The following is a 27,367-nucleotide window of genomic DNA, read 5'->3' on the forward strand; positions in this document are numbered from 1 at the left end:
CAAAATTGACATAATACATTCTTTTAAAATATATACAAATATGTGTGTGAAATATATGAAAAATAAGAATTATTTGATTATCACCATAGAATAATAGTTTTATTTTTCCTTTTACACATGATAATTTGATTATCGCCATGAAATCATATATTGATTTTATTTTTGTAAATTTATGTGGGGCATTGCTCCTAACTTGACATTTGCGTGTTGTAATCCAAAGTATTTTTGTTAAAGTCAAGGTACTATATACATAATATTATTTCAGTATTATAATTTGCATGCCTTTAAGCGCATATAATGTAACGCCTGATTGTAACGCCTAATTTATATAATAATAATTATATATATTCTTATATAATATTTTTGCAATTAAATCATTAACAAAATTTTTTTTTAATAAAGATAAAGATAAAGAAAAAGAATATTTTGTGAATTTAAAACATGATATATCGTTCTAAAATATTTACAATAACGTACTATTTTACACAATATTCCTTTCTTTCACTTCTATTATAATATTTACATTAATAGTGGAAAAAAAATTACAATTGAAATAATATGGTTGACAAATAAAATTATAACAGATCCATCAAATAGCCTCCATATTCCAAGTTCTTCCAAGTAGGACAGCAGTAACAACAACTGCAAAATGATCTGGAATCTCAAGTAGATCCATCTATTTTATAATATATTTAATTTTAAAAACAAAGAAAAGAAAGGAGTAAGAACAATATCCAATAAATATAATAACTCAAAAGAATATACAGAATTATTTATAATCAATATTAAACATATATATATATATATATATATATATATATATATACAGATCATATATTAAATTTTCATGATACAATAAAATTTGAATTATACTTGTAGTGACTAGTCAGGATAAATGAGCATCATCATAATATCAACCAATAAAAGGATATTTTACCTTAACCAACAATAGGATATTTCACCTTCATTTCTTACTCATTTAAATCCCCAAGGTCAAACCTCCAACTACAAATAATTCAAACTTTATCTTCTATGGTCATAGAACAATATTTATCTTTATAAATCCATGAAAAATAATAACAAGACGAGTCCAAGATATCACAATTATATCATAGTTGATTATAAATATATTTATAATATATTTACGTAACAAGAATATATTAATAGTACCAATAACATAAATAAAAATGACGATCATTATAAAATAATAAAACAATATAAAATATGAACACCTTAATAATTATTATAGACAAAAATAATCAAAGGTTAAGCAAATAAATGAGGTCAGGGACACCCCACTAAATAAATGTATCAAGAAAATAACATAAATAAATAACATAGTAGTATATAAAATTTTAAAGAGATAAGGTTCTCTTTCTTTCCCTCTATTTCCCTCTTTCTTTCTCTTTCTCTTTCTCTCTCTCTCTCTCTCTCTCTCTTTCTCTCTCTAAATTTCCACTTCTGGCTGTATGATTTTTCACAGCCCCCTGCCTCCTATTTATAGGCAATCTGACGCACCCGGAACGGCCCGTACTGATTTTGGAACGGCCCGTTCCGGAACGTTCAAATATGCGTAAAATTCTCAACTGGAACGGCCCGTTCTAATATCGGAATGACCCGTTTTCAAAAAGCAGAACGGTCCATTCTGAAACCAGAACGGCCCGTTCTCAATCTCAGCAGAACGACCCGTTCTCCCTCCGGAACGGCCCGTTCTCCTTGTTGGAACGGCCCGTTCTGGGCCCGTTCTCAATTTGAAATTTCAGTATATTTTTATTGCTTGGAACGGCCCGTTCCAATTTTGGAACAGCCCGTTCCAAGTTATCCTTTTACCCCTCAAACTTTAATAAAATTGCGAAAATGCCATTAATAATAAAATTATAAAAATACCCTTATTCCTTTATTAAAATTACAAAATGTCATTAATTACAAAAATACCTTTTAAAAAAAATTGGAGTGTTACATATAACATTGTACACTCGTACATATTATGTATAAATCCAACCAAATTATTTAATTTTTTGATTTATATTTTTATGCAGGGGATTATCTGGGGGAAGAGTTTCGTGCTTGAAACCATTGAACTTTGACTACTTTGAAAGTGATATGGAAATGAGGTAGTGGAATTTAGTTTTATTTTATTAGTATGATTATCTTGTTTCACGCCCGCACAAATGTGAAAGTAACATAATTGCTAAATATTTTTGAGTAGATTAAAGGCACAATGTTATAAAATTTGTAGTGGAACAAGAAAACGAGTTAGGAGAGAGTGGAAAGTAAGTAAGGTTTGAAAATGCATCTTGAGACAGATATAGAATATCCCCTTATGAGGACGCAGCATAGTTAATAAATATTGAGCTCCACTTGCAGACGATATGTATGGCATACTAGTCAATCATAGACAAATTCCACTCAGCCACTACCGGCCGCCCCTTCCAACAGAATACAAATACAAATAATGGCATTAGCATATTGTCCTTATACTTGTCATTTGTCAACATCTCGCCACTTTCTCGCTTCTTACTTTGGCTTTCCTGGGACATGGTCAATGGATGGCATTGCCAAGGATCCTAAAGACTCCATTTTTACCTTCTCATGACACAGGAAAGACCATCATCTTCCATCTACATGGTTTCCAAGTTCACAGTACTGTTGCTTCTGTCTGGGTTCCTTTTTCTTGTTCAAGCCTCCTCGTGCAACCAACTGGACAGAGAATCGCTCTTGGCCTTCTCCAGGAACATATCCACGCCCTCCCCTCTCAACTGGTCTGCTTCTGTTGATTGCTGTTTGTGGGAAGGCATTCAGTGTGATGGGGATCTCAGAGTCATACATCTTTTGCTACCATCCAGGGGTCTCACTGGTTTCATCTCCCCATCTCTCACAAACCTCACTGCTCTCTCCCACCTCAATCTCTCACATAACCGATTATCTTCTAATCTCCCAAACCAATTTTTCTCACTTCTCAATCACCTGCAGGTTCTTGATTTAAGCCACAATCGTCTCTCTGGTGAATTGCCACCCTTTGTAGCTGATATCAGTGGCAATAATACTATCCGGGAGCTGGATTTGTCTAGTAACTTATTCCACGGAACACTCGCACCTTCTCTCATACAGCACCTGGCAGGAGGGAGTTTGACATCTTTTAATGTTAGTAACAATAGCTTCACAGGTCAAATTCCCACTTCTCTCCTCTGTAGTAACCTCAGTAGCTCGTCCTCTCTCAGATTCCTGGATTATTCCTCCAACGATTTCGTTGGCGTGATCCAGCCTGGATTAGGAGCGTGTTCCAAGCTCGAGAAGTTTCGAGCAGGTTCCAATTTTCTGTCGGGATCCCTTCCCGGTGATATTTTTGATGTTGTTGCTCTCACAGAAATCTCGTTGCCCCTCAATAAACTCAGTGGAACCATTGGTGCGGGCATTGTTAACCTTACCAACCTCACAGTTTTGGAGCTCTATTCCAATAATTTTACGGGGCCCATTCCCAAGGATATTGGTAAGCTCTCCCAATTGGAACGCCTACTCCTTCACGCCAATAATCTAACTGGTACTCTGCCCACATCTCTGATGGACTGTGTCAATCTTGTCATGTTGGATATAAGGCTCAACTCCTTGGAGGGAGACCTCTCAGCATTGAATTTCTCCGGACTCCTCAAACTCACAGCACTTGACCTCGGCAACAATAGCTTTACCGGTATTTTACCACCATCCCTTTATGCCTGTAAGTCACTTAAAGCATTAAGGCTAGCATCTAATAAGTTTGAGGGACAGATCTCACCTGACATACTTGGACTTCAGTCTTTGGCTTTCCTATCTATTTCTACCAACAACCTCAGTAATGTCACTGAGTCTCTCAAGTTACTCATGGAACTCAAGAACCTTAGTACCCTTATGCTCTCCCAGAATTTTTTCAATGAAATGATGCCAAATGATGCCAACATAACAAATCCAGATGGATTCCAAAAGATCCAAGTTCTAGGCTTGGGTGGTTGTAAATTCACCGGCCAAATACCACGCTGGCTTGTTAATCTGAAGAAGCTTGAGGTCTTGGATTTGTCCTATAATCAAATTAGTGGTTCAATTCCTCCTTGGTTGTACACACTTCCTGAGCTTTTCTACATAGACTTGTCTTTTAACCGCCTCACAGGAATATTTCCAACTGAGCTCACAAGGCTTCCAGCACTTACATCACAAAAGGCATATGATAAAGTAGAAAGGACTTACCTGGAGTTACCCGTATTTGCTAATGCCAACAATGTTTCTCAGATGCAATATAATCAGATTTCCAACCTACCACCAGCAATATATCTGGGAAACAATAGTCTCAATGGCAGTATCCCTACAGAGATTGGCCAACTTAAAGTCCTTCATCAGCTGGACCTTAGCTACAACAAATTCTCTGGCAACATACCATCAGAAATTTCTAACTTGATTAATTTAGAGAAGCTATACCTCTCAGGAAACCAACTTTCCGGTGAAATTCCCATTTCACTCAAAAGCTTGCATTTTTTGTCTGCTTTCAGTGTGGCATACAATGATCTTCAAGGAAAGATACCAACTGGTGGTCAATTTGATACTTTCCCCTCTTCCAGTTTTGAAGGAAACCCTCAGTTGTGTGGTTCGGTTGTTCAGCGCTCTTGTGTCCCTCAACAGGCTACTACTGCACGTGATCACAGCTCAAGCAAAAAGTTGATAATTGGATTTATCATTGCAGCCTGTTTTGGCACTGTTTCCTTCATTTCAGTGTTGATAGTGTGGATAATATCCAAGAGGAGGATCAATCCAGGTGGAGACTCTGACAAGATTGAACTAGAATCAATTTCTGCCAACTCTTACAGTGGGGTTCATCCTGAAGTTGACAAAGAGGCCAGCCGAGTGGTTCTGTTCCCTAATAAAACAAATGAAATCAGGGAACTTACCATATTTGAAATATTAAAAGCCACTGAAAATTTCAGTCAGGCAAACATAGTAGGATGTGGGGGGTTTGGTTTGGTTTATAAAGCAACGTTGCCAAATGGAACTACTCTGGCCATCAAGAAACTTTCAGGAGATTTGGGTCTTATGGAAAGGGAATTTAAAGCAGAGGTAGAAGCTTTGTCGACAGCACAACATGAAAATCTGGTTGCATTGCAAGGCTATTGTGTGCACGAGGGCTTTCGGCTTCTCATATATACTTACATGGAAAATGGAAGTCTGGATTACTGGCTGCATGAAAAGGCTGATGGTCCATCTCAACTTGATTGGCCTACTCGACTGAAGATTGCACAAGGTGCAAGTTGTGGATTGGCTTACATGCATCAGATATGTGAACCACATATAGTGCATCGTGATATAAAGTCGAGCAATATACTCCTTGATGAAAAGTTTGAGGCGCGTGTTGCTGATTTTGGGTTGGCCCGGTTGATTCTTCCTTATCATACTCATGTTACAACTGAACTTGTAGGTACATTAGGTTACATACCCCCAGAGTACGGACAAGCATGGGTCGCAACTTTGAGAGGAGATGTCTACAGCTTTGGGGTTGTGATGCTTGAGCTGCTCACTGGGAGGAGGCCTGTAGATTTAAGCAAGTCTAAAATGTCAGGGGAGTTGGTTGCCTGGGTTCAACAAATGAGAAGTGAAGGAAAACAAGATCAAGTCTTTGATCCTCTTCTGAGAGGGAAGGACTTTGAAGAGGAGATGCAGCAGGTTCTTGATGTAGCCTGCATGTGTGTCAACGAGAATCCTTTCAAGAGACCAAGCATCAGAGAAGTTGTTGAATGGCTGAAGAATGTAGGATCATCCAACCAGCAAATGAATAAAGACTAGAGATAAATGTTTGTCCTTGACAAATATTGACAATAGATATGTATACTTGCAAAAAATTTGCATTTCAATATACATAGAATCACTTTTACCACTGTAAATGATGACTCTACCTACCAGACTTATTTAGTAATTAGATTTTGATAATTATTTTACGTGATTGTCTATATTACACAGAAAAACTTTCTACACGAAGAATTAGCATCATTTCTTATGCATAGAGTATATAGTATACCTCATGCGACTAACTCTTTCTCTTAACTCAATACAACATCCGAACTCCACAAGCCTTTGTTATGTGACTTATGACATATTTTACATTTCAATCTTAATGTTGCGGCACTGCAACTTACTGAATTTAGTTGTTATCGTTCACTTTATTAAGGTCAGACCCTTTTTATTTGACAGAATAGTGTAGTTTAAGTTAATGAGGAAAACCATGCCAATATAAAGTTATATTTCAGGCCATTCAGTACAAGAGCATTTGTTTGATTCTTTTGGACAAATTATATTGTTGACACTTGAAACTATGCATTCAAGAGTAATTGAACTGAATGATAACTGATGTAACAAATTTCATGTCCTATATATCTTGTAAAACAGAAAAATGCATTTGCATGCTATTAACTAACATGAATATATACTAAACTTGACTTATCAAACTGAAGCAAATTTCACATTCCATTTGGTTACTTTTGTTACAAAATGAAATGCCACAAATCCTCAGACAAAAAATCAACAATGAAATTGATGATTAAAACAAATGACAGTTTATAAACCCTTTGCCAGTTTTATCTCACCTGCCTGCAGTGTTTCTGTAATAATATATGCCAATGGTGTTGGTTATGCGCTCAGTCATATATCCTTGCTTAATATGGTCACACTAGGACAGGTTCCTTCCAAGTTTCAGCATACGTCCTTTCAATTTAAAACAATCAATAAGATTTTCCTTTTACTTTTTTTTGCTGTCTAATAATAATAAAAGTACGCAAAAAGACTTAAGAGATGAACGACTCAATGGTGGATAAAAACGACATTTTTATGGGTTTTTTTTTAAAACTTAAAAATGTTTAGGGTATAATTTTGAGAAAATGCGAGGGGTATGATGCAACAGAAAAACATAGTGGAAGTTAATTGAAGATACAGCAAGAATCAAAGACGTGCATGATTAGTTATTGACTATTGAGTATATGTATGTTTTTTGACCCATGAGTGGAAACAAGGAAGCTGGTTGTCAAATAGTTCCATTGAATTTGAAAATCATATGAAATTAACCAATAATCAAATAACATTGTGCCATAAATATTGGAATGATGCGTTGCATTTTTTGTATACGAAAGAAAAAAAGCAGAGTGAAGATACGAACCGCATTGAGTAGATGTAGAACCCCACAAGCTCAGACTCAGGGGCAAACCAACAAGACAATAACAGAAAAATGATATATTTTTAAAATGAATTTCCTGAAATAAACTAACTGGAAAAATACTACTATCAAGAGCCATGGCTTCTGGGTTAATAAAATTAACATTTTTTTTTAATCTAATTTACTTTTCGTAAAATGTCATTAAAAATGTTATTTTAATAATTTAACCTGTTTTTATGTATTTCCTTAAAATAAAAGCATCAATTATCATTTATATTTTTTTAAAACTAAAATTATTAATTTGTATATTTTTTTTTAACATTATAACTTTCTCAAATATTTTAAAAAGTTAAGTTTAAGTTTATTACTTTCGGTCCATTTAATTTATTTAAGATCTTATTTAAGAAGCTCTTATATAATAAGAACATGTATTATAGATGTTTAAAATTTAATAATTTATTACATTTGGATATAAATATTAAATATGTATTTGTATTCTTTTAATTATAAGAAAAATTATTTTGACCGAAATTAGATTTGGTCTATTATAGTATTATAGATGTAAAAAAATGTGGTTGAAAAAGAAGTTCCACTAAAAGATAGTTAAACTAGTTAAAATTCTTAAATACTTTGCATCAGTTTAAAAAAAAAGGTTCATTTTAATTATTTGTTCACTTTATTTTCTATTTCTATTTTGTATATAAAAAAAAACATTGAATTAAATGTCATTTCGTATATCTTGGGCTTAGTATTTTCTTTTATCAACAAGTTTTATTTAATATGTTGATTATTTTATATTTTGAAAAATTAAAATATAAAAACACTTTTTAATTATATATTTTTTTAGTTTCAATATTTAATGATTTTCGGTTTTTAAATTTGAATACGAAATCTTAAATCTTTAAAACTGTATTCTTCTTGATACAATCTCGTTTGGTATTCACATGTTTGATTGGAAACTTTTGTAAGCCATTCATTCTAAAATGTAAAATTCTCATTAACAGGAAGAAGCGATACAATCACTGTATAACCAAAACAAATTGATACGTAGAGAGAGATGGAGTATGGAGTTTCCCTAAATCTTCACACACACATCTGATGAACACTCACGATTAAAAGTTTACAAGTTGTTTGGCATAACATACAACATTCAAACATTTGCACAGGGATTGTCCAAGAGGAAAAAGGGTTTGAGGAGAAGAGTAGTGTGAATGTAACATAAGAAGTTTCCTTTCCCTGTGAGACCCATCCCATTGGGTCAAAAAGAGAAAAACAGGGAAAGAGAATGATAGGCAGAGGAAAGCAACCCAGGGTTGGAGGATTGAAAAGGGGAAGAGTTTAAGCATAACAAGATACATATATTGTAAGAGTAAGAGAAGGTGAAATCAAAAAATGGGTTTAACATTAGTTTGAGTCATCTCCTTGGATATACCAACAGAGAAGCATGGTGGCACAGCGGCGCAGGATGTAGAGACGAGCACGCTGCTCCTTAACCAAAGAAGCACACTTGTTGCTAAAACCATGTCGCTTTCTCTTTCCACGGGTCTTAGCTCCTTGCTTCTTGTACTCTTCAACCTCACCCATGTACGTCTTAAGATATCACTATCAGTGTTTTTCACACTCAAAAAAAAAAAGCTCGCAACAGAGCTTGAGGGAGTAGGTGGAGGAAACAGAGGAACCTATTATTTATATATGTATGTATCATGTAGTGTTGACTAAATGGAAGAGTATAAAGGAAGTGAACGTGGGGAGGATTGCATTGCAGCATTCAGAGGATGTAGGGAGGGGGAATGAATGTGGTTTTCCTCATGCAATAAAATACTTACTTAATTCCCTTGCTTGTGTTACCAATACCAATGTAAATTAAACTAATGAGTTCATGATTAAAAAAGTGGCAAAGGTGAGCATGAAAATAGGGTCACTGCGGAGTGTGTTAGCCTTAGCCATGGGAACATGGGCCCTCAGATGGATTCTACCTTCTCTCACGTCACCTACTTTTAACAACCTCTTTTTATTTATTTATTTTTCGCTTCTAATTATTTACCCAAATGTATTTGCTAAGAAATTTGTCTATTAATTAATGACAGGTTGTTAGTTCAAGAACAAGAAATGTCACCACTCACGACCCGATATCTTTAGGATGAATCTTGTTTAGTTGGTAGATAGAATATGTTCCTTTGTGAGAAGTACTTATTCAATTCTTGGAGGTTAATATTGGACCTGATCTAGTCCAAGATCTTTTCATTCTTTTGGTGAGTGACAAACATAAATCAGGGTTCTGCTTAACCTGGTACCTGCTAGAATATATACGTAGTTACTTATGCTTGGAACTTGTTACAGTGTCAAGAATATAACATTTACAAGAAACTTTTATATGGTACGTGCGATCATCAGGTGTTCATAGCTTGTCAATTTCATCAAATATGTGATAAAAAAAAATAAAAATAAAAAGATGATAAAACTTGGCTACGTGTTACATGAAAATTGACCAAATTAAAGCCTGAACTTGGGGTTGTTCGTATCATGCAATAATTTCTTGACGTTTACATGTAGAAAGTGAGGGGTGAAGGATATGCAAAACGATTGGTAGATGCCAAGTACTTGGGCTCATTGATAAATTCTCAAATCTTATTCTTCAGTTTTAATTGGTGGAGGTTTCCATTCCAGCTTTTGATGACAATACAAAAGTTTGGATTCTAAGCATAATATTGAGTAGGATCTTTCTAGGATATCATTTTTTACCTTGAATAGATATATTTGATTTGGTGCTGAGATCAAGATTTATTTTTTTTCTAATTTAGCATTAATTTTTGCTGGGTCAAATGCAGATGGCAAATGTGATCTCGATGTATAGAAGATATGGTTCCATTTCTGCATGCATAGTGGTACCCTTGAACGTAAGGAAGCTTTTATATAATTCAGGTCCCAGTTTTTATTTTCAACGGCATGTAAACTATTATATTATCTGCTTATTAAGTAACTAATTAGTAGTATTAATTTTCATTAGTTTCACCATTTTGCCCTTTATTTCTAAAAAGTACACTCAGTAGTACAGATCCTTTTTGGTGGTGATTCGTGAAAATTCAAGTGAAAAGCTTAGTTGTCTTTGGTGGCCTCCCACTGCTGCTGAATACGAGGAGAAAATAAGGACTAACATGCCTTTCGTCTGTTACAAGGACTGAATTCTTAATTAATCCTTTATGGCATATGCATCTCCATTCAGTGTACTTCCAGTAGTGTGTCACAAGCTTCCCAATAGTTTTCAACTAGAGTAAATTTCAAGCAGTACGGATGTTCATTGAGTTTTGAGTTTTCTGTTTCTAATATCTAGAGATAAGAGTGCCTCGAGTTCGTTCCTAAACAAATGCTTATACATGAAAATGAGAGAGAAAGAGGGATCTTTCTTCAATGATTCAAGCATTTGTATTTGTGTTGTGTCCATCTAATGCTCTCTACTGATCGACTTCTGGAGTAGTAATTTTCTATGAAACATTATTTGCAGTTTTTCCCATTAAATATTTAATAATTTTGAGTGAGCCGATACAATTGAGACGTAAAGCATTGGATTACAATCTGTCACTATTTTGTATTTTGAGAAGATATGTCAATCCATCCAAGTTCTAAATTACTTTGAAATGAAAATTAGTGTTAATATTAGATTAAAAGACAATTTTAGTATTTTTTAGAGTATAAGTTTTAATGATAATAAATTAAAATATTTTTCAAAGAGAAAAATCTTTCAAATCATACTATTAATAGATTATAGTAATTGATTGGTTATATTGACATTAAGTTTCTTAGAAAAACTACTTTATCTATAAGACAAAAATATTTAATATATGTCATTTATGATACTTGTAACCAAATCATATTTATCTATATTATTTATTAACGGATCAAAAGAACTAAAAAGTATTTTTGAAACTTGCACTACAAAAAAGAATATATAGACATGTTTTGTGTCGAAGAAATGACAAACAAATCTTTGGAAATATGTGAATTATAAAAAAGAAAGTAATTTCTGAGTGTCACAAACAATCGTTCCTTTCGTTTCATACTTTAAAGGTGATAAGTAACTTTCTTAATTAGACAAAAAATGATAATTTGATAAAACACATTTAATGCTCATAATTAATGCATCATGAATACTTCTTTCCATAAGAAATGAAGATAAAGACAAACGAAACAAATTTATGAAAGATGTGCAAAGATTTGTAACGGTCATCTTCATTAAATACTTAGATAAAAAAGCTTGAAGATTTAGAAAGGAGTATGAGACAACATTAATTGTAAAAATTCTTATTCACTCTTTTTGTAGAAAGATTTGTAATCAAATTGGTTGAATTATGTCTTAATAGTAAGACAAAACAACAAAATGATTTCTCATCTTTAATTTTGTATTATTATTTTGAGGGGAAGATTGTTGAGATGCAAACATAGTCCCACATCGTTCAAACAAGAGTGGACATGAGTTTACATATACACAGTTGTCTCCATTGGTAGAGAGACCTTTTGGGTGATGTCCAAAAGCAAAACCGTGAGGACTTGAGCTCAAAGCGGACAATATTTTACCAATGTGGAGACATGTGTATATGTGTGGTAAACCCCGGTGCACAATAAGTGGTATCAGAGCCGATGGTGCAAGCACTTAGAGTTCTCGTGCTCTGAGGACCACCATCAGATAATACTCATAGTTTCTGCTGCAGGGGAGGGTGTTGAATATGGTGTGGCAAATTTAGTCCCACATCGAATAAGTTTTTTTTGATGTGGCCAAATTAGTCCCACATTGGATAGGTTTGGGAATGTGTAGTGCCTTAGGTTCTATATATAGAAACCCTTCCCTTCACTTTGAAATCATCCCAACTACAAGTTCATTTGTAACTTCTAAGGCTTGTAGTTTTCTCTTCTCTCTCTATTGTAATATTTCTTAGTGAAATATATTTGGTAGTGTCCGAGGAAGTAGGCATAATTGGCTGAACCTCGTTAAATTCTTGGTGTTCTTTCTTTCTTGTTTTGCTTTTGGTTTAAAATTTGCTAGACGTTTCCGCAACAATTGGTATCAAGAGCCAGGTTATTTTAAGGAAAAAACACTATGCTCTGTGCGCTGTAGGTATTCTATAGTCGGCACATCAGAAAATTTTTCCTTAATCCTGGATTTTTTATTATTTGACATTTAGCAAATTTTAAACCTCTGTTCAAATTGAGCTGAGATGGCAAACGAAGAAAATCCACTTAGAATTACATCATCAACTTTGAATGCTTCTTCAAGCATTTTGCAAAGAGCTGTTGGTGGGAATCCAAGGTTGATGGTAGAGATTTTCGATGGCAGCGGTCATTTCGGCATGTGGCAAAGTGAGGTTCTAGATGCTCTTTTTCAGCAAGGTCTAGACATTACAATTGAAGGAAAGAAACCAGAAAGTATGGGAGAGGAAGATTGGAAGACCCTCAATCGATTGGCATGTGGTACAATAAGGTCATGCTTATCAAGAGAGCAGAAGTATGCATTCTGCAAAGAGACCTCTGCTAGTAAGTTGATGACGGAGTTGGAGGAAAAGTTCTTGAAGAAAAGCAGTCAGAATAAACTTCACATGAAGAAAAGGCTGTTTCGGTTCACTTACATTCCTGGTGCCACAATGAATGATCACATCACTAGTTTTAATCAGCTTGTTGCTGATTTGTTAAACCTGGACGTGACTTTTGAAGATGAGGATCTTGCCCTAATGTTGTTGGGATCACTTCCTGAAGAGTTTGAGTTTCTGGAAACAACTCTACTCCATGGGAAGGTTGCTGTGTCTCTAAATGAAGTTTGTGGAGCCCTATACAGCTATGAACTGAGGAGAAAAGACAAAAAAAGATAGCTCAGAGAAGGCTAATGAAGCTTTGGTTGCAAGAGGACGTCCGGTGATCCAGGCGAAAGGAAAGAAGAAGCGATCGAAGTCGAGGCCTTTTGGGAAGGAGCCCAAAAACAAAACCGTGCGGGCTTGGGCCCAAAGCGGACAATATCATACTATGGTGGAGGAACGGGTGGACTAGCGGGCCCTACAAGTGGTATCAGAGCCAACGGTTCGTCTGGGTTTGATGCGGGAAGACCCTCAGTGTTGTGCCTCGCGATGGAGATTCGAACTTGGTGCCTTGTGTCGAAAGTCTTCCTGATATTGTGGTGTTCAGGCGGCGTGTCCCGTAGAGTTAACGGCGGTACAAGATGGTGACGGATTATCGCTTGAGGGGAGGAGATCACGAGACATGTGGTCCTTGGTCTGAGGGGAGGTTTGTTGGGATTCATCCCAAGTCCCACATCGGTAAAATGAAGGAACATTGGCTAGTTTATAAGTGTCCACCATTCCACATAGTATGAGGCCTTTTGGGAAGGAGCCCAAAAACAAAACCGTGCGGGCTTGGGCCCAAAGCGGACAATATCATACTATGGTGGTGCAAAAGGTGGACAATCGGGCCCTACAGAGGGTATATGTGTGGTAACCCCCTTATTCACAACAGGTTTGGTATCCAAATAATATTCAGGTAATAATTTGAAAAAATAAGTCAAAGAACATTTAAGTTAAGTCAAAAGTGACTTACGAAAAAATATTTGTATCCTTATAAAAGATAATGAAACTTGATCAAGTCGATCAAGAATTGAACATAATTTTTTATGATTAAGATAAACTAATATAAAAATATTGTGTTCTTTTCTCTTAAACTCTCTATTTACACTTTTAAGATTTTAGGACATTCCTTAATTATTTTGAAAAAGTGTTAATTTTTTTTATTCAAACCTCATTCTTATGTCTTTCTTTTCTTTATAGTCTATATTCAACAACTTTATAAGATTAAATATGCTTTTAATTTAGGTTAAATTAAATTTTATTTTTATTTCTTTTTATTATTTTGAATTCTTATAAAAATTTTAATTTTAAATTTTTTTGTTGTGGAATATTTTGAAAAAGAGAATAGCGGCTTAATTCAAGATCGCAAAACTTGTAAAAACTTCATTTATCTCACAAAAAAAAAAAAGTAGCAATTCAAATTTGAAAAATAATAATTCAAAAGAAAAAATCTATATATGAATTCATAACATATGAAATTTCAAGTAGCATGAATTTAGTTGGAGTCCTAACAACATGTTGAAACCAACTATGAAAGTTTACTCACATAATAAATTACAAGTAATTTTATCTAATCATAACTATTCAACCCGTCTTTAAACATTAAAAAAAAAAAAAGCTGAAGCAAAATTTTAGTAGTGTCAAAAAATTTCAAACTACATCCATGAAGAGGATAGAATCTAACTTTAATCATTGACTACTTTTGTTAATCCATCTCGGATAAATTTTAAGTTTTGGGATGAAAACTCATATTTTTATATATATATATATTTTATAACCTTTATCCTCTAAGACATCATTTGCAAAGTAAAATATACCAAATAGAATTTAATTTATCAACATAGTCACATCTTAGCATTTAAATAAATAATTGGTTATTGAAAATTTACGTAATTTAATATTTTAATTGATAATTTTAAAGTTTTGCGATAATTATTCATAATTGCGCTGAAATTAAGGGGCGTGTATTTATTTTATTTTAAAAAAGCACTCTTAGGCTTTGTTTGGATTTGAGGATGGAAAAGGGGGAGTGAAAAAGGAGGGATTTGAAGGGAAAGTGAGTGGAAAGTGAGGTTGTTTGGATTAAGGGAAAGTGAGTGGAAAGTGTAGAGAAAGTTTGTGAAAGTTTGTGAGTGAATTGATTGATATGATAGATAAAAATGAATTTTTAATTGATAATTTTGTAAGAGTTAAAAAAAAGTTTATAATTATTATAATTAAAAGATAAATATAAAAATTTTAACTAAAAAAATAAATATAAAATCTTAATTTAAAAATAATTTAATTTAAATATTTGCTTTAAATTTAATGATAAATAAAAATTAAAAATTTAATAGATGAATATGTAATTTACATTTTTACTCTTAGATTAAAAATGAGTATAATATTATTTATTGTAAATAATAATAATTACAATAAAATTATATTAATAGGTATAATTTATTAAAAAAATAAATAATAATAAATAATAATAAATATTAGAAAAATAATAAGAATCAAAATAAATAATGATACTAATTATCATAAATAATAATGTTAATAATAATGATAATAATAATAATTATAATAATAAATAATAATAACAAAATATATTGTGATAATTATATTTGTTAACATTATTTTATATCTAGAATGGCCCGTTCTCAGGCCAGAACGGCCCGTTCTGGATTATAAATTAACTCACAAGGGCCATGTGTAGAACAGCCCGTTCCCAAAGTGGAACGGCTCGTTCTGAGTTCGCATATTGCTCATAAAATTTAGTTTTGGAACGGACCGTTCTAATTTTGTCTGAAAGCGAATAATCGATTATGCTTCATTCCTACATGAGGCATAATCGATTATGCCAGCCCATAATCGATTATGCTAGCCCATAATCGATTGTGCCATGCATAATCGATTATGCTTCATTCCTACCCTCCCTTAGGCATAAAAAAATGAAGCTTACCTACAATGGCACAGTCTCTGCATGCATGAGACAGGGGTATTATCGGGTTTTCTCAAATCTTACGTGGCTTTCATATCTTTTCTTCGCAAAAGCGCGAGGACGGCAACGGAGCTTCTCCCGCTTTTTTTCGCCTTTCTTTCCTCGCAAATCAGCAGAAACAAACATCCATTTTCTTCGTCTTTCGTTCATCGTGAACAGTAAATCAGCAGAAATAAACACTACCTTATTGACAAAATTTAGAAGTGGAAATGAAAGGAGGGTGGATGAATAGTTAGGTAAGTGAAAATAAAATTAAAGATATGGAAGGTATGGTAAGAAGAATATGTTGTGGTGGTGGGTTCGGATGGTACAAGAGCAAAGGACAAAGCACGTAAATATTTGAGTGGTTAAAGGAAATGTTTGGGGTGCGATGATGGCTAATGCTTAAGAGCATCTGCAATAAGCAACCTCATGTGTCACATCACTGCTACATCAGTTCTGACCCATTTTATGAGTTGCTTAAATTTTAGCAAAGTTACTTCAACAAGTAACTTTGCTAAAATTTAAGCAACTCATAAAGTAGGCCAGAACTGATATAGCAGTGATGTGGCACAGGAGATTGCTTATAAGCAACTTTCATTGCAGATGCTCTAATGTGATATGCATTATCTGAATGGAAAGATAAAGAGATAGTGAGATCAGATAAGAGATGATGAGGCAAGGCAAATGAAGAATAACAAGTTTGAGGAAGCTCTTTGTGGGATCAATGCTTCAAACACAACAATATGTCTATCTCCCATCACTCTATACTCTTAAACTTTCATTTTATTTTATCTTTTAACTCACAAAAATACTACTATACTGTGTATGAAAAATTATCCCACACAGTCATTCCATACTCAACATTTTTTATTCAAAGATATCATACCATGGGCAAACACAATGAGCAAACAATTTAAGACGTTGTGTTATTTCTACAATTTTTTCCAATGACAATTATCCTAACATAGACAAAACATATATTTTTGGAAGGTATGTGTACGTTACGGTGCCATGCCATCAATCAATGATTAACTTCAGAAGAAAAAAAATGCAAGTGAACATTTTTATATATGGTAGTGAAAATACTCCGGTAAAAATAATATCAATAAGTTTATGAAATTATAAAATAATGATTGTATTAGTTCAAAATTAAAAAAGAAATTGTGTAAGTTTATTTATATATATTTTAATTATTTTATTTTTAATCAATGTGAGATTTAAATTTTTTTAATAAGTATATTTAAAGACTAAAATAATAATGAATAATTAAATTTAGAAATTTATTTAATATTTTAGGAATTTATTGACATTTTTAATTTTAAAAAAAATCTCAAACTTGGTGCATATTGTTCAAAGAAACTAGGTTTGCTGCAAATGGACATTTAGGGAAAGAAAAACGGAAAAAAGATGAGTGTGACGTGGACGATTCGGTATCAATAAATACATAACACGTGTACACCTTTGATATGTATGTTTTAATTAGGGATGCAAAAATTCTCGCCGCAATTTGCAAATCGTAATCCGATGAATCATGAATGGAAGGTATTCCTACCCTCCCATTCCATTTTATGGATATCTACAAATAGCTATATCAACATTTTTAGATATCATTTTATTTTTATTTTTAAATTAAATTTTAATATTTTAAAGAAATTATTGATAATTTAAAATAAATTCTTCATTATAAATGGTACAAATTTTAAGTTATAATGATAATAAAAATTGTTGGACAAAATGAGAATATGAAAGATCAGTCCTTTTTAATCTTTTATGCCACGTTTTTAAATACTCACAAGTCACAAATAGTCATAACTAAACTTTTATTTTTTTATCCGCAAAAAGAATGTAATTTGAAGTACAGAGAAGAGGGGTTATGAATTTGGTCAGAATTGAATGAATTTATGTAGATGGCACCAAGGTTTAGCGATAGTAGAAGGTTAGGTTGAAGAGGGAAGTTATGAAAGGTGGTTGAAGGCAACGGTGATTGTTTGTTGGAAGGTGGCACCACCTATTACCCAAATATTTAGGCATGCATGGATGTTGTAATTAAATCAACCACTCTTCTGAGACATGGCAACAAACAGTCAGCATGGAATGGAACTAACATAGCATTGTTACTTTATATTATATTATTAATTAAATGTACCTCAATCTTACTTCCACTCACCTTCTCACTACCTAGCTACTTGTTGGAAAGAGGTGAAGCACCTCGTCTTTCACTTTTCCTCCAAGTAAGTATCTAATTTCATGCTAGCTAGTTCTAATGTGTGAGGTTACTATATCATGCCATTTTCACATATATAGTTTAATGGTGTATATGTTTCTCAGTGATATATAATTGTGATTTAGACAACTTGTTGCAATTACACCTTGTTAACTGATGTAGCAATAGCATGGCTGAGGAACTGGATAAACCTTTGCTTGATCCTGAGAATTTCAACCGAGATGGCATTGATTTGGTAAGTCCTCCAAAGACTCGGCTCAATATAAATAAGTGAAGATTAAGTTGCTAACTATTTGAGAATTTTTAATTAAGTCTTAAAATCAATAAAAATAATAATAATAATTGAGTTCTTGTTCATGTTCATGTATTCTTTTTAAAAAAAATTAAATTAAATTGAGTCTTTTGTATTTTAAAACCTCCACAAAGTGTCATTTTCTGAAAGTTCCTTTAGGGATCTATTTTATTTTTAGTTTAGACACCAATTAAAAAAAAATAGTTCAGGACCTATTTATAAATTTCGAATAATTCAGGACCTACTTAAAAATTTAACCATAAATAAATGAAAATCATCTACTTGTTAGCTTTTTTTTATTTTTTTATTTCCCATACAAATAATTGAAATTAAAAAACTGCATTTTATAATTAAAGTAAAGATAGATTTTTTTTTCAAATAAAATGAACCCTTGTTATTTTAAGATGAACTTCAATATGTATTGTAAATAACACTGTTATTTTGTTCAGGAGCGTATACCATTAGAAGAAGTATTTGAACAGTTGAGAACATCGCGAAGAGGACTTTCATCTGATGATGCTGAAGCCCGAATAGAGATATTTGGCCCAAACAAGCTTGAAGAAAAGAAAGTAATAACACATTTCTTATAAATATCTAATTTTCATTAGTTCATCATATAGATTATAGAATACGTGAACCAAGATAGATTTGGCCATTCAGTAAGATGTTAAAGTACCTTGTTCACTGAGTTACAATATAACCACTTTGGAGCTCATTTGGGCTTACGAACTATAAGCTCTTTATATCTTATCTCACCACTCTTCTTGGTAAAACTCGTCAAAATAAGCTCTTCTTAGTTTATTTCAATTAGTTTTTTTTAACTAAAAATTTGTAACAGAAACTCTTATGTGATAAAAGAACTTATTGAAAAAACACTAAAGTAAGTTGTTTACCTAACAAATTCCAAGTCAATCAATTAAAAGTAGAAGAGTTAGGGAAGCTGGAGTTGGGATATTTATGGTTATACAAGAACAGTAGTGATTTATCTATGTAGTACTTCTGAACCAAGAACAAAAATAACAGTATTTTGTGGTTCATTTTGATCGTAATGTCTTGAGCCCATTTTCAGTATTTTGAGAACTTTCACTTACCAAAATGTCTAAAATGCTGAATATCATGAAGGAAATGACTTATGTTTTGACACTAATCCACTCCTGTCACATTTATGTAGATACTGCCTCCCTGCACATCTCAAATAACATATGATTTACACAATCAGTTATTAGGATGCTGTTTCAGTTCTCCATTGAAATTTGTTTATAAGTCTTTTCATCTGTTCTGGATTGCAATATGGTTAGTTATTATGAAGGGCAAAGAGGCATAGGATTTTGTTGTGAGGCTCTTGTCCATGGTTAACACGTTGCATCTAACTAAAGAAATTCTAACCATAACTCCGTCCTAAAATGTTGATGCAGGAGAATAAAATATTGAAATTTCTAAGTTTTATGTGGAATCCTCTGTCATGGGTTATGGAAGCAGCAGCATTGATGGCTATTATCCTTGCTAATGGAGGAGTGAGTGGAGAACACAATCATCGTTATTCAAATATGTTATATGCTCTTCTGTGTTTCCATTCAACGTTTACTTTTTAGTTTGTATTTCTTGATTCCTTATTTTGAGAGAAATTTTCAGGGGGAAGGTCCTGATTGGCAAGACTTTATAGGGATCATATGCCTACTCGTAATAAACTCAACTATTAGTTTCATAGAAGAAAATAATGCAGGTAATGCTGCAGCAGCACTAATGGCTCGTTTAGCTCCTAAAACAAGGGTATGTTTCTTTGTTGATGACATCCATCATCCATCTTAGGAATTCGTCACCTATGCTTCACAGAGTGAACTATATTACAATATTGCCTAACGCTTGTTATGCTAAAATACCATGTGTTTTGGGCTTTTTGTTTCGCCTCTTTTCTTGAATTGTAAAACAAAATTTTCCCTAGTTCGAAACATTTGAAAGCTTGAGAGTTATTGGGAGATATATGAACTATATTCTTTATGAATTAAGATTCCTTACTTACATACCATAAATGAGTGAAGTTCTCTCATGTTTGTTCAGGTTCTCAGAGATGGGCAGTGGCAAGAGCAAGATGCAGCTATTTTAGTTCCTGGAGATATAATTAGCATAAAGTTGGGAGATATAATTCCAGCTGATGCTCGCTTGCTAGAAGGGGACCCTCTAAAAATTGACCAGGCAAGTCTTTGTTCTGAAATAAAGAAATATGTTAACACTGCTATCATTGTTTTTGCTTAAGTGGTTTTACTATATATTTTCTCATGACAAACTGCTAAGATGGAGTTCATGCGTTGCCATGATTTTGTTGTATGCAGTCAGCCCTCACTGGAGAATCTTTACCTGTCACAAAGAGAACTGGTGACGAAGTCTTTTCAGGTTCAACATGTAAACATGGAGAGATTGAAGCTGTGGTAATAGCAACTGGAGTTCACTCCTTTTTTGGAAAGGCAGCATACCTGGTTGACAATACCGAAGTTGTTGGACATTTTCAGAAGGTAACATAGGAAAACATTCAACATCTATTGACATGGTTGCATTAATAAGAAAGATAACCAAGCCATGATGTTTACAAAAAGCTAGAAATTTGAATGATTACATAAAGAGTTCAGTGTTTTTAAGAATTGCCACGGTGCTTTACTTGGGATAAAACTAGCACAAACGAGTGAAGAAATGTACACTTCGTCCTCACATTGAAAGGAAGATTAAAGCATTTGTTTTATATAGAAACTCATTTCAATGCAGAATAACTTTGCAAGTTTTTTTTTATCAATCCCCCAAATTTCATACCGTGATATAATGTTGCTTACTTTTTTTTTTTTTTCCAGGTCCTTACTGCAATTGGTAACTTCTGCATTTGCTCTATAGCTATAGGAATGGTTTTTGAAATAATTATAATGTTCCCAGTGGAGCATCGATCATACAGGGATGGAATCAACAACCTTCTTGTTCTTCTAATTGGTGGAATACCTATCGCTATGCCAACAGTATTATCTGTAACACTTGCAATTGGCTCTCATCGTCTTTCTCAGCAGGTTCAACTTTTTAGCCATTAGCATACAATACAATAGAACAAGGATCAAATTTCCTCTCCTTATACTTAATGTTGGAACCTGGATTCAAAGGAATTAAGCTTTAGTCTGCATCATTGTTAACCGTAATTTAAACTTTTAAGTTTGGCAAATCCAAAAGTATCAATCACTCAGGGGTAACGATACCCCCCGCGTACTTTATATATCACATCACTTGAATAGTTATCACGTAGGGGCACTATAGTGTTACCCTTTAAAGTTTACAGCGTTGTAATCTTTGTGCTGCTGCTGACTATGCATTTTCTGCATTTTTACTTAATTCCTAAGGGAGCTATCACAAAAAGAATGACAGCAATTGAAGAAATGGCGGGCATGGATGTCCTATGCAGTGACAAAACTGGAACTCTTACACTGAATCGCCTGACTGTCGATCGAAACCTTATTGAGGTAGGTACTTAAAAGCCACATATAAAACTATATTATCTATATTGTTAATTTTTAATACATAAAAGTGTATTTTTTGTATGATTACGGGGATTTAATGTCTAAATGTGAATCACTAGGGTCCGTTTAGTAGTGAGAGTTGAAAACTTGAAATAGTATGCACAGAGTCTTAAGATCGATCTTTTGCGTAATCATTATAATGGATAAAAAATATGTCTAGAGGCATTTCAATTTTTTAAGCTTCATGATCTAACACATTTTAATTGCTACTCTAATTTTCCCTTCATTTTGTTGGAGAGTTCAACACCACAACATAACACAAAACCTTAAATATTAGATAGGTGGTTCAACATGTCCAACTTTAACTGATGTGGGACTCACTTCACACTTGAGCTCTAATATATTTCACATTTTTTTTTGGTAGTTACCAGAGAAAAATCTCTTACTTACCATTAGGCACTGCTTCAATTGAACATATTATTTGAGCCACACGTTGACAAATTCAGGAGAATAGACATTCTTCCCCCAGCCCCAATTAGAAATTAAAAGAGCGCTATCTTTTCATGTAGACTAGAAAAATTGAGATGCAAAGAATTATGAACAGTTGAGAATTTTTAGTACTTACTGTTTGTCATGAACAAACTTTCCTATTATGGATTGTTCACAGAGGACTGTCAGCAGGTATTGTCCTTACTTAGAGTTTCACCACACATGTTGAACAGGTCTTTAACAGAAATATGGACAAGGATACGGTTATTCTACTAGCAGCCAGAGCAGCTAGACTGGAAAACCAGGATGCCATTGACACCGCCATAGTTAATATGCTAGCTGATCCAAAAGAGGTAAAGATACCCATGTTACTTTGATAATGAAGTTCTTCAAATGTTCATTATGATATGGAAGCAACAGCGTACTAAAAAAAGAGAAATAATTCTTCCTTTTTCTCTACAGGCACGTGCAAACATCACTGAAGTTCATTTTTTACCATTCAATCCTGTAGATAAACGTACAGCTATAACATATATTGATTCTGATGGAAATTTTCATAGGGCTAGTAAAGGAGCTCCAGAACAGGTATCAAAATTCATGAAAGATGTCAACTATATAGCATTTTCTAATTGCCTAATGAGTCTTAGTTTTACTTCAAATCTAATCCAAAGTTTTTCTCTATGAATTGAACCCTCGTCCAAAAGAGAGTGCACACTATAATAGACAAATTTATATAAGAACTTCACACTGTTGTTTACATTGTATGCTGAATCCCAGATTCTAGATTTGTGTCAAGAGAAAGACCAGATTGCCAAGAAAGTGCACACTATAATAGACAAATTTGCTGAAAGGGGATTGCGATCTCTTGCAGTTGCTTATCAGGTATAGCAGCCCATTATCCTTCTGTCTTTCCCTTTACAGATAGAAATTTTCAAAACTAGAAGGCATGATCATGAGTTGAACTATTTTAGAATGTCAATTATTATTTTTCCTTAGTTAGTTAAGTTACAACTGTTTCAGGAAGTTCCTGAAAAATCCAAGGATGGCCCTGGAGGTCCTTGGACATTTTGTGGTTTGTTGCCTTTGTTTGACCCGCCAAGACATGATAGCGCCGAGACCATCCGAAGAGCGCTTAACCTTGGAGTCTGTGTTAAGATGATTACAGGTAAACGGCCAATTCCAATTATATCATATAATGGAATAGAACAAAAGACTATAGTTTAATTTGGTGGTAGTTTGTTCCTGATAATGCTTAAAATGTTTTATTTCTTTTATTTCATTATATTTTTTTTCTGTAACACACCCAAAGTAGCATATCTTACTCCACGCAAAATGTTTTTCCCAATGGTCAAATTTAAATATCTTCCAATAAAAGTGATTGAATATGTCATCAAGTTTTGTGTATATGCACATTTGAAATGTTGAAGTCAGATGAGCGAGTTTACATGTCAATGCAGGTGATCAATTAGCAATTGCAAAGGAGACAGGCCGAAGACTTGGTATGGGAACAAACATGTACCCTTCTTCATCTTTGTTGGGTCGAGACAAAGATGAGAATGAACCTCTCCCTGTAGACGAGCTCGTTGAAATGGCAGATGGCTTTGCTGGAGTATATCCTGGTATATAGATTTGATATTTAAGAGAATTAGTTGTTTCTCTCATATCATATATTTCATTCTCTTCTTTCCTTTCATTTCCTTTCTGAAATAATTACAAATAGAAAAATATGCTTTGAGGTATCTCACTATCTCAGCCAAGCCAACAAATAAAGAGACTGATGCAATATTGTTATAAATTAATAAATGGTAAACATGACATGATGTTCACTTGGTGCAAAATCTTACACAATTGATCACTTTTATAACACCTTCCATGGATAATTTTATAATCTTACAAGTTATGCAAATTAATCCATCTATTGTTCTATTTCATTTTTTTCATCCAAATGAGTGATTTAAGCATGAAAATAATTCCTAGTCTGAAGTGCTTTATACAAGTTATGTAATGTTGTCCTATTCAAAAAATTTGGATGAATTTCTCCTATATGTGGTTACCTATCATTTTTGTAGATGCTGCTATTTCACCTAATATGTTTAACGATTATTTATCAATGCATACTTCCAGAACACAAGTATGAAATAGTGAAAATTTTACAAGAAAAGGAGCATGTTGTCGGAATGACTGGGGATGGAGTAAATGATGCCCCGGCACTGAAAAAAGCAGATATCGGAATAGCTGTTTCCGATGCTACAGATGCTGCAAGAAGTGCTGCTGATCTGGTCTTAACTGAACCTGGCTTGAGTGTGATTATTAGTGCTGTGTTAACTAGCAGAGCTATATTCCAGAGAATGAAAAATTATACAGTTGAGTCAGCAATCTTCCTCTTCTCTGTATTATCATAGAAAACTTCGCCTTTTCCACCTATAGACATTATATAGCCTCAATGTGAGACCAAGACTCCTAGAACATAGTAAATGTTTCAGACTGAAAACAGCGTCAGATAAATCTAGATTGTTCAAACCACCAGTCATCATAGATGTATTAGCCAGTAATAACTCAAATAATGTCTTTCATGATACTTAATATTTATTTGATTGCTTTCTTTAATGCAGATATATGCAGTCTCCATCACCATAAGGATAGTGGTAAGAGAAGTTCCTACCAAAGTCATTTAAACATTGAAGTCTCTTGGGACTTGCATCTAACTTGTCAAACCAAACACTTTTGCAGCTTGGCTTCACTCTCCTAGCATTGATTTGGGAGTATGATTTTCCTCCCTTCATGGTCCTGATCATTGCAATACTAAATGATGGTAATACATGAGATAATTTTTCCATCCCAAGGACTATGGACACGAACCAATTAGACCACCAAAAAAGAGATATAGCGGTATGTAAGATTTATACTAAATACTCATTAATTGTTTTTAATTAGGTACCATCATGACCATATCTAAAGACAGAGTCAAGCCATCTCCCACACCTGACAGTTGGAAGCTGCCTGAGATATTTGCAACAGGAATCGTCATTGGCACTTATCTTGCTTTGGTTACTGTTCTGTTCTACTGGGCAATAGTTGAGACCACTTTCTTTGAGGTACAAACGTCTTTGTTTCTCCAATTGCTTTTGTTTTTAGCCCTCAAATGAAAATTCAATTTCACTCAATAAGCTGAAAGTAGTGTTGTTATCATGCTGCAGACCCACTTCCATGTAACTTCCTTATCTAGTGACAGCGAGAAAGTTTCATCTGCTGTATATCTGCAAGTCAGCATAATTAGCCAGGCTTTAATTTTTGTTACTCGTAGCCGTGGTTGGTCATTTCTAGAGAGACCTGGAGTTCTACTGATGTGTGCCTTTGTAATAGCTCAACTGGTAATGTGACACCCGCAAGGAGCTTTATTATTCTGAATGCATAAAGCTGATTAGGAAAATGAAATCAATAATAAATTGTTGTTGTTGAATAATGTGTTGGTTTTTATGGTTAGGTGGCAACCTTAATTGCTGTGTATGCATCAATCAGTTTTGCTAAAATTAGCGGAATTGGATGGCGATGGGCTGGTGTGATATGGTTATACAGTTTAGTCTTCTATGTACCTTTGGACATCATTAAGTTCACAGTGCGCTATGCCTTGACTGGAGATGCATGGAAACTCATATTTGAGAGAAAGGTTAGTGCACACACAAGTCACAATTACAATACTTGTATAAACTTACATTACATTACTTGTGTGATGTGTGATGTGTGATGTGTGACGTGTGTGTTCAATGAACAGACTGCTTTTACATCTAAGAAAGACTATGGAAAGGAAGATAGGGCTGCAAAGTGGGTTCTCTCTCAGAGGACTCTGCAAGGACTCAATCTCATGACAGCAACCTCGGAGGTTAATGGAAGGCGATCTTCTATGATAGCTGAACAGGCCAGACGACGTGCTGAAATAGCCAGGTACTTGTTAACACTTCAACTGTTAAAGAGGTATTGTCGTATGAAATTTCAATTTTCAAAATGCATGAAACTTTGCAGGCTGGGGGAGTTACACACTCTCAGAGGACATGTTGAGTCTGTAGTGAGACTCAAAAATTTGGACCGGAATGTCATCCAAGCGGCTCATACAGTCTAATGCAACTGTATATGGAAGATTGAAGTAATTAGTCATTATGTCCATTTTTGTATGATGCCAATAGTAAGAGATTTCACCACACAGAGCAGTTGAATTAGTTTCTGTACCATTCTCGTGCTTTGCCTCTTTCTTTGCACATTTTGATAAACAGGATTACCACTTGAGATTTAGAATCAGAAATTCTTCTTGTTGGGACTCGAGAGTCTTGGGTTATGGGCTAATAAAGCACGTTTGAGAGCGTGCAATATTTTTCCTTTGGGAAATTTGTACTTAAAAATTGAATGTCACTTGAAAGAACATGTTACGTGCCACAACTATGATCAAAACTTGTTGTATTTTAATTGTAGTTTAAATGTTGATTGTTGACCATGGAAATATTTCCTAATAATTATCGCTATTACATTTTTATTTTGTTGGTCCGAATATGCATCTTCAATTCTTCATCTAACTGATTGCTTTAAACAAAATGTCCCAACGAGTACATTTATTTCAAATTTTAACCTGGTGATAGGTTCTTCCCCAGGATTCGGGAACAAACAAAAAATCCTTGCAAATGAAAAGAATCACAATCATTCTTAAGCAATACTGTAGTAAACAAGACAAGCATAATATATGAGAGAACATCTAGGACTTCGTCAGATAGAAGACATCTGAATGGAACTTTCCTTTCCAAGATCAACCACAGTGGTTTTAGCTCCACTGAATTAAAAGTTGTGTTGTAAATTATTGTAACATCAACATGCAAAGCTTCTTACCAGTGTGCAGTGAATGGTTTTGTCATATATGCAAAAAGGGTAAGGGGCATGTGAATTGGAGATCGTGCAGCATGTGAATGGTTATGTTTATGCTAGATAACCAATAATTTTGACCCATTCGTTTCTCTTCATTGAATGTTGGTTTTTTTTTTTCCACCGAAAGATATCTGCCATGATACTCGAAGTCGAAGACTAATTTTTTTTTTTGTTTGTTTGTTTGTTTTACAAGACCAACTTAACAATTTTGTTGTTCAATTTTTACTTGTTTATTT

At 33.8% G+C, this 27,367-nt stretch overlaps 2 protein-coding genes and 1 long non-coding RNA gene across 3 annotated transcripts; 2 read left to right on the forward strand and 1 right to left on the reverse strand.

The window, feature by feature from the left end:
* Positions 1 to 408: 408 nt before the first annotated feature.
* LOC145953035 (uncharacterized) lies at positions 409 to 7,290 on the reverse strand. Its single transcript, XR_014430571.1, has 3 exons — positions 7,166 to 7,290; positions 6,600 to 6,717; positions 409 to 676 (listed from the first exon to the last, which is right to left on the reverse strand). It is a non-coding gene; the product is annotated as an uncharacterized LOC145953035 (long non-coding RNA).
* On the forward strand, positions 2,272 to 5,954 carry PSY1R (Leucine-rich receptor-like protein kinase family protein). The gene has a single exon (XM_020357925.3). It carries the CDS (start codon positions 2,593 to 2,595, stop codon positions 5,800 to 5,802), a length of 3,210 nt encoding a protein of 1,069 aa, XP_020213514.1. The 5' UTR covers positions 2,272 to 2,592; the 3' UTR covers positions 5,803 to 5,954.
* A 10,510-nt stretch (positions 7,291 to 17,800) lies between the features above and the next one.
* On the forward strand, positions 17,801 to 26,748 carry LOC109795857 (ATPase 10, plasma membrane-type). Its single transcript, XM_083066660.1, has 22 exons — positions 17,801 to 17,961; positions 18,117 to 18,189; positions 18,696 to 18,815; positions 19,662 to 19,760; positions 19,879 to 20,016; positions 20,305 to 20,443; positions 20,581 to 20,756; positions 21,087 to 21,293; positions 21,618 to 21,737; positions 22,457 to 22,576; positions 22,686 to 22,808; positions 23,001 to 23,105; positions 23,244 to 23,388; positions 23,681 to 23,842; positions 24,348 to 24,586; positions 24,836 to 24,868; positions 24,954 to 25,035; positions 25,158 to 25,318; positions 25,421 to 25,594; positions 25,708 to 25,890; positions 25,996 to 26,165; positions 26,244 to 26,748. Exons 2-22 carry the CDS (start codon positions 18,124 to 18,126, stop codon positions 26,338 to 26,340), a joined length of 2,859 nt encoding a protein of 952 aa, XP_082922786.1. The 5' UTR covers positions 17,801 to 17,961; positions 18,117 to 18,123; the 3' UTR covers positions 26,341 to 26,748.
* Positions 26,749 to 27,367: the final 619 nt, after the last annotated feature.

Source organism: Cajanus cajan, chromosome 11 (genome assembly GCF_000230855.2).
Source record: "Cajanus cajan strain Asha chromosome 11, NIPB_CcT2T_4, whole genome shotgun sequence".
Classification (NCBI taxonomy): Eukaryota; Viridiplantae; Streptophyta; class Magnoliopsida; order Fabales; family Fabaceae; genus Cajanus; species Cajanus cajan.